General features: G+C 41.2%; 1 protein-coding gene across 11 annotated transcripts in view; it reads left to right on the plus strand.

The window, feature by feature from the left end:
* Nucleotides 1-7,952, plus strand: part of LOC145464218 (uncharacterized) — a 42,363-nt gene extending 34,411 nt beyond the window's left edge. For all 11 annotated transcript variants that reach the window (XM_081448041.1, XM_081448034.1, XM_081448037.1 and 8 more), the window contains 6 exons: nt 372-719; nt 2,315-2,566; nt 3,056-3,331; nt 4,900-5,175; nt 6,285-6,458; nt 7,047-7,952. In XM_081448041.1, coding sequence (XP_081304167.1) covers nt 372-719; nt 2,315-2,566; nt 3,056-3,331; nt 4,900-5,175; nt 6,285-6,458; nt 7,047-7,459 — 1,739 coding nt within the window. In that variant the 3' untranslated portion in view covers nt 7,460-7,952. The remainder of the gene's footprint in view (nt 1-371; nt 720-2,314; nt 2,567-3,055; nt 3,332-4,899; nt 5,176-6,284; nt 6,459-7,046) is intronic.
* The last annotated feature ends 37 nt before the right edge of the window (nt 7,953-7,989 follow it).

The raw sequence follows: 7,989 nt of genomic DNA on the forward strand, positions 1-7,989 counted from the left end.
CTACCAAGCTATCCTGCGCCATTCCATGCTATGATTTATGCTTTCCTGTCTGTATTCTCAAATCCTTCTCACTGGCTAATCCTTCGCCCTTCAATTCTTCTACCTTCCTTTACTTGTTCATAACTAAAATTCTTCTGGTTCACTGCAGTCATGTGATACATTAAATTTTAATCATAACCAGATGAACTTGATGAATCCTTGAAGCTTTTTTTTCTCGTAGACTTGTAATTAATTGTGTTTGCAAGAGAGTAACGTTTGCGTAAACGAACCTGAATTTCAGTATTGTCCATGGTTTGATTTCTTTTTAGATGTAAACATGCACTGATTCTTAGAAAATGCGTAGTGATGTTTAAAATTCTGACTCCTAACAGATGTAAAGGCAATCCCTGGTCCACCAGGCCCCCAAGGAATCCAGGGTCCGGTGGGTCCGGTGGGTCCGGTGGGTCCGGCCGGTCCTGCTGGTAACCAAGGCCAAAATGGACCCCCGGGTACGCCGGGTGCGTCGGGTCCCGCAGGGGCAGCCGGATCTCCCGGTCCTCCAGGCTCCCCAGGTTCACCGGGTTCTAGTGGGCTTCCCGGGCCTCCCGGACCCCCTGGAAGTCGTGGTCAACGCGGATCACGAGGTTTGCCTGGCCCCCCGGGGCGGCCTCCAAAAGAAGAAAACAAGGAGAAGGAGCCAAAGGAACCGAAGGAAAAAGCACCATCCTTTGAAGGATTCAGTGAGTTTTTATTCCTTATATCGAGAACAAGAAGCATGTGATTGTAGTTTGAAAGAAAAATACACGTAAGGGCCAAACCACCCCCCTAATGTTTCATGAAGGCTATATTTGCTTGGTTTATATATTTCTGAACCAAGTTTGGCAGATGAGCTTTCTTTGTTCTCCAGTTTATTTCAATTTGGAAGTTGTGACAAAATGTGAGATTATGACGTCATAATTGATGACGTCACCAAAACGTGCTATAATTTGTGTATAATCTGATAAAAAGATTATGTCATTGGAAAGGCCTTGACTTGAGGAGTAAAATGCCGGAAACCGTTTTTTTGCTATGATGATTATTTTTCGAGATATGGTAAGTTAAATATTTTTTTGTTGTCCCGCCCGGAATTTGCTTAACCATACTGGCTTTCTTAAGTCAGTCTCTCTGGTTTATTTTTTCAGTTTTATTCTAGGAGGGCTAATAATCTACAAAAATAGAAAGCTTGATGTTGTCAAAAATCGCATGGTTTTAGAAATTTGATTTTCGGCTTTGTTAGGATGGTATTAACAGTAAAAAAACGGGTGACGTCACAGGTTATGACGTAACGAAACTAATTTTAACGCAATAACACTAGAGGGATAATTTTTTATTCCGATTTTCTTCTTTATTTTTGCTTTAGTTATCTGGCACATAACATGTGCAACATAGCTGCATTTGCTGGAACAAAATTACGGCTCCAATTTGGGGATTTTTCTCAAGGGGGGGACCCCATATTTTGCAGAGTTATTTTTCATATTTAAAAATGCCATATTTCATTTAATTTTTGTGATATGGACAAAATTTTTCAGGTTTCAGTTCCCCTTGATGTGCTCTTTCGAACACATTGTAAAAAATATACATATTAAAAACTTCAAAAATGGCAAAAAACATGACGTCATCACTGTGACGTCACAACTTTGACATTTACTGACATTTTTCACGTAAATGTAATTGGCAATAGGTCTCCTGCTCGTCTGCCAAGTTTGGTGTAGAAAGAGTCAATACTTTTTAAGTAATGTGAAATAATGTGAAATACCCAAGAACTGACGAAACATTTGGGGTTGGTTTGGCCCCTACGTGATAGGTTTTATTTAACAAATTGACGTCAGTTTTTCATGCGTCTGACCTGTTATCAAACATGAATTTCTTCATAACATTGTCAAAGTAGCTGCGGATCTGCAGAGTACTTTCACAATGTTATGACTAAATTCATTGTCAATAACAGGACAGACGCACGAAAAACTGACATCATTTTATTTTTTTTTACGATATCAAATTGTCAAATTGTCCGATCTCGTTCGCTGGCGTTTGCGGGCATAAATTATGAATGTGTCTGTCCGCTAATATTGACAATGAAAATTAACCTATGAGCGCGCGAGAATTCTGCAGTTATCGTATAAACCAACAGGGAAGATGATATGTGTGGAGGAAGGGATTTCTCCTTTTATTGTGCTGAAGGTTTCCCATTTTATTCTGGTCAAATTATTCCATAATGTTGTTTGGTTATTTCCCACGGTCCCAGATATGCTAAAATAAAATGATAAAACGATATATTTTTCTTTTTTTCATTGTTTAGCTAAGCCCAACATTACTATTCGACCTCCAAAATCATACACAGCCACGAAGGGTGACTCGATACAATTTCAATGCTCTGCTCAAGGAACACCTAAACCAGAAATAATCTGGGCAAAAAAGACCAGCGGGAGAGCTGTCATCGGAAGTCACTTCGTCTTGGAAAACGCGCTACCAGAGGACACTGGGAACTGGACGTGCAGGGCAAGTAACTTCTTGGGTACGGACACCGCTGACATTGAAATCGTCGTCGCAAGTAAGTGCTTATGAGCAAGTTATCAGATGTACAAAGTCAAAAGAAGCTGTCGAAGTACTTTGATTGATTCATCCCAGCCTTTTGAGTCCTGTTTTTTTAACTTAAGATCATACCACTGGACGTCTTAGGGAGGCGCGATGGTTTCATGGTTAACACGCTCGACACCGGATCGAGCGGTCCGGGTTCGAGCCCAGGCCGGGGACATAGTGTTGAGTTCTTGGGCAAAACAAAGTTACATGACTGGGCACAGGCGAATTTAATACCTTCCACGAGGGAGCAGAAATGCTTCTAGTCGCTTCATGCCACAGAAACTGGAGATAACTGCCGGTCTGACGGGCCACTTGGCTCGTATGCAGAGTAAACTTTACCTTAATGGACTCCTTGATCATCTCCTGAGAGGCTGCCGCCAAGGAGATACTGCACGATTACACTATACTATAGGTACATCGTTTGTCCTGCAATTAACTCTAAAACGTTTGTCTTTGTTAGCGGAGCCTGTGTTCACCATACCACCAGAACCAAAGGTCACGGCCTTCACGGAACAGCTCACGGAACTCAAATGCGTCGTGGAAGGGTTTCCGCCACCGAAAGTGGAATGGCGTCGTCAAGGCAACAAAGAGCTTCCCTTTGGCAGACACTACATCCGAAATAACAACCTGTACTTACAGAATCCTATAAAGGAGGATGAAGATATTTACATGTGCCACGCCTCTACTCCAGCTGGATCTGTCATGGGAGGTACCGAGGTCGCTGTACAAACTTATGGTAAGATATCCGCTAGTAAAGTATCTACACGCATAGGTCAATTTCGATATGTTAAAATTCTAACTGCTGAAATTTCTAACTAAAACAAAAGAAATTGCATCGAGGATGCGGGACGAATAATAAATATATTTTGTTTTATTCCCCTAAGCCTCGTAGCCAAGTTAGAATTAAAAGACATCAAAAATGCCCTTATAATTCGATCTGTAGTCACAATAAATTCGAGGTTACGTCGGATAATTTTCTGTGAATCTGTGACTTCTGTGTTACTGTTTGATGTGAAAAATGAGCCAAATTTTCAAACCACAAATTAGCTTTGACAGAAATGGTTCCCGGCTAGCCATTTCTAAAATAACCAAAGCTGGACAAAATTGTAAAATTGCCCTCTAAAGAAGCAATGAGTGTATAAATTTTCACGTGAAGGAATTTGAAACAAATTGTTTCACACAAAAGCACTACTCGAAGCTTTCAGTTGGATGGTCCCACATTAGGTTTTTATCCTCAGAATTTAACTTCCAGCAAGAGAAGATCAAAATAAGAGAGTGAATCCCCCATATAGGCCTTATATCCAAGGTAATCCCTCTTAAGTTATCTTTAGACATGGTACCCAGTTCTTCCGCGGATGTTACTCGCCCGATGCGTGGACAGCCCAAGCGACTTTCTCGAAATTACCCGAGACGAAATGGCGGGAAACGTTGTGAAAAGTTATTTTATATGTTTTGGTTTTCAGAAAACGTTTCACTCTCAGCCGTCTTTTCGGTCGACTGGGCTTCCGTTTGCTTTGTGTTCGTTTGGCCGTTCATTCTGTTTTAGGAAATTAGATGTACAATGTAAGCAAAGAACAACAGTAATGGCAACGAGTACAATGGCTGTGTCCGCGTGCGTTATAATTTTTTGTTCATTTCTTTGCCGTTCTTTACAAAACAACAACGTGAAATGACCACGATGGTCAATTTTTGAAATTACTTTTGCGAATTTTGACGCTGTCTTGCATATTCTGTTTGGCATATCTCTGGCAGTGATAAACAAACTCAATGAATACAAATTATGAAGAGACTCGTAGGTTAACTATAAAGTCTATTAATTAACTATTAATCCACGTTTTCCTTGGCTTTGTCGTCGTTGTTTCTAAAACTGTCTTTTGCTGGTTGGGCGGTGAGCGTCAGTCTACACTTTTGACTTTTGCACTCGTTCGGCTGCTCATTTCTCTGCCGTTCATTCAGTTGTTATTGTTTTTGCAGGAGAAATTTTTCTCTTATTTAAACTTCTATTAAAGTTTCGAAATGTATTGAATGTATTAGCGAGGGCCGAAGCTCCTTTGGTTCTTTGATGTTAAAAGAATACATCCCCACAGCGAAACGAAACATAACCAGATCCTCCACGAAAACATCGACGCAACTCGCGAGTAAAATCTGCAAAAGAACTGGGCACCATGTCTAAATACAAGTTAAGAGGGATTACCTTGGGTATATTTATGTGGGGTTACCTTGATCTTCTCTTGCTACAAGTTAGAACCCTCCCGTGAGTGAAAACTGTCCATAATCACGTTATCTATTGCCTCCTTTTCCTAGAACCTGTAGAAGTAAAAGTCATTCCTCCAAGTGTAGTAACAGTAAATGAATTTGATACTCCGGTCCGTGTGAACTGCTCTGCACGAGGCGTGCCTATGCCAAATATAACGTGGTACAAAAATGGCGTTGCCATGCCAACGAGAACAATTATCGTTGGCGATGAAGTTATTGGAGAATTAAACCTGGAACGTCTACGACCCCTTGAGCAGGGAGACTATAAGTGTGTTGGAGCAACTGCTGTGAGAAGTGAGCCGTTCTCTTACACAACAAAGATTCGTAAGTAAATGCAATTCTTTTGTCCTGGGTATTACAGGTTTCCCGGCCCTAACGTCCTTGCTCGTGGAAGGTGGGTAACAGTGGAGTAGGGGAATACCTGTCAGGGTGAAGTTCAGTGGGACGTAGGTCCCGAGGCCGCTACGGTAGCTGTGAAGGCCGATCAGGAACCCCGAACAAACTGGTAAATGGGGGCTCTGGGAAGTCTGCTGGGGGCTGGTCGCCCCCTCAGACTGGCTCTTGACTACAGAAGCTTTTGTGTCCCATGGCGCAACGAGGACAGATGATGAGATGATAATAGGTTTACCCGCTCACTTGTATGGATGGAGAGGAAAAGGCTCTGAAACCCAGTGTAATCCATTTTGAACCATATTCAAAATTGTTTCAAGAAACTCATGCTTCTGAAATGCCGTCCCCTTAAATTTCTTTTACGGCATAACTCCAACCAAAACGACTTGGAACTTCTCTCGTAATCTGAAGTCCCGGGTTCAAATCCTCCTCCCTGCCACTAGATGGATTTTTGTTCGGTGTAGTCAGCCTCCCAACCATTTGGGATTTTTACAATATTTTTTTCTTCGTGTATAGTGTCCCCAGTTAGCACACCAGTGCGAAATGCTATGATACTTGTGGTGATTTTTTTTTCGTAGTATAGCAATCTTACAATTTGTTAAATCTATTCGATCCGCCCTATACATCACAACTGAATGACTTGGCTGGTACATAAAGTGCAGGTTATTTTTTAGGTGCCCTTGGCCTCTTTTGAATATCACGCTTTCTTCAGTTCATCGCAACGCTCGTTGCCTTATCTAAATCAGGCAAAAAGAAAAACTTCAATTTGAAACAGCAGCTGGAGTTTTCAAGGAAGAGCTTAATGAAAAAACGGTCTCAGTGGCGGGGACTCCGTCACGGTTCGGAAGAAGCTACGTCGCGAGTCTTATTTAAATTTTCAGTCCCCGGTGATTCCTTACGAATCTTGCCCAGCCTCAACTACCCATGTTTCGTTTCTGTTCAACTCTTTGGTTTCTTTCTATCTTGGTAAGTTAATTTTTGAGATTCCGTTCCACTCAAAGGTAATTTCTTCACAAACCTCTTTAAAATTCTTTTCTCTCAAGAGCTCAAAGAGTGTCGTGAACTGGCAGATCCTCTAGATGGCTACAAGTTGAGTGACGGTTACAACGTCGTGGGAAGTATTGTAAGGTTTGCGTGTAATCCCGGGTGTATGTTGTACGGATCTTCCGCAAGAGTTTGTGGAAAAGATGGAAAATGGAGTGGAACACAGCCCTATTGTAAGTAGAAAGAGAGCACTGTTGAGGCAACGCTATTTAACAAGTAGAGTCGAGCTTGCCGTGTAATAGATCAGTAATAGATCACAAATGACGTCAAAATGTGGTGAGAGCAGAAAAAGTGGCACGCGAGGCGATAGCCGAGTGTGTCACTGATGTTCTTACCACATTTTGACGTCTTCTGTGATCTGTTGCTGAACAGACGCACGGCAACATGGAATCTATTTGTTTTATATAATAATAAAGAAACAAAACCCAATGTTAATGACATCATGTATGCGTGTGTCCTCCAATAGATCATAAGTGAGAACTAATGAATGAATGAACAGAATGAATCAATGAATCAATGAATGAATGAATGTATGAATGTATGAATGAATCAAACTGCGAGAATAATTTGACATATTATATAAAATGTAATTAATTTAGTCCTTCAGCTTACACTTGCTATTATCTCTCTTGCCATCATAACATCGACATTAGCTCAGTAACGTTTTTATCAACATTGAACAGAATGGCAGAAACTTGCGCCTGCGCATGCATATTAATATTCAACACCTAGGTCATTCACAATGTCGTCTCCTTGTGTAGGTTATAATGTTGGACTAGTGGCTTACGAATGCCAACACTACCGACTTCTCACAGAATACGACAGAAACCTCATGAACAGACAACTGCTAAGCAAATGCGACAACAACCTAGCGGAGGGCTGGTACCGAATCTCCGGTGCCGCTGGAGCTCAAATGCCAATCGCGTGCCCAGGCCCCGGCAGATGTAACACGCAATACCCCGGATGGTTGTTTGGCGCACATCCCCATAAGGATGATGGGTGTGTCGAGCGGATGGTTTGTTTTGGTGATTATGTCTCAGGCTGCTGTAACCACCGCCGGAAAGTACTGGTACGGAATTGTGGCGAATTCTACGTGTACAAGCTTGGTCCAACTCCCGGATGTAACTTTCGTTACTGTGGGAGAGATGCTCCGAGCAATATGGATGGACTCTGAACATCAGACTTCTGTGTAACGTTTGTCTTCAAACTTGGTTTGTTTCCACTGTTATAGTTAGTGTTTTTATTTCGTCCAGATGCAATTTCGCGGGAAATTATATATCAATATTGATGTCGTCAATGATGGGGTGTATTTGTAGAATTGCTTTACTGTGTATTTCCAGAACACTAAAATACGCAGCTATCTCCGGGGAAATAAAGTTTCCTAATTGGCAATTATATCATTACATTTTTTATGGGAAGTAAAATAAATTAAAACATTAATTTACCTTTATAGCGAGTTTTCAATTCCTTGTCGAACTTTCTTTAAAACTTTACAAGATGACGTCTGTTTACATTAGTTTCTTGTTTACGAGGAGTAATTTAAAACTCGTGCACCGTGCAAGTTTAAGATACGATGACGTCATACAGACTGTTACATTTAGACATTTTACTAAGTATGAGTGAAGCAAGTTGTATATTGAATGATTAATATATTTTTTTAACACATACGAGCTCGGGACATTTACCACAGTGTGTCTGAGTTTG

Source organism: Orbicella franksi, chromosome 12, assembly GCF_964199315.1.
Source record: "Orbicella franksi chromosome 12, jaOrbFran1.1, whole genome shotgun sequence".
Taxonomy (NCBI): domain Eukaryota; kingdom Metazoa; phylum Cnidaria; class Anthozoa; order Scleractinia; family Merulinidae; genus Orbicella; species Orbicella franksi.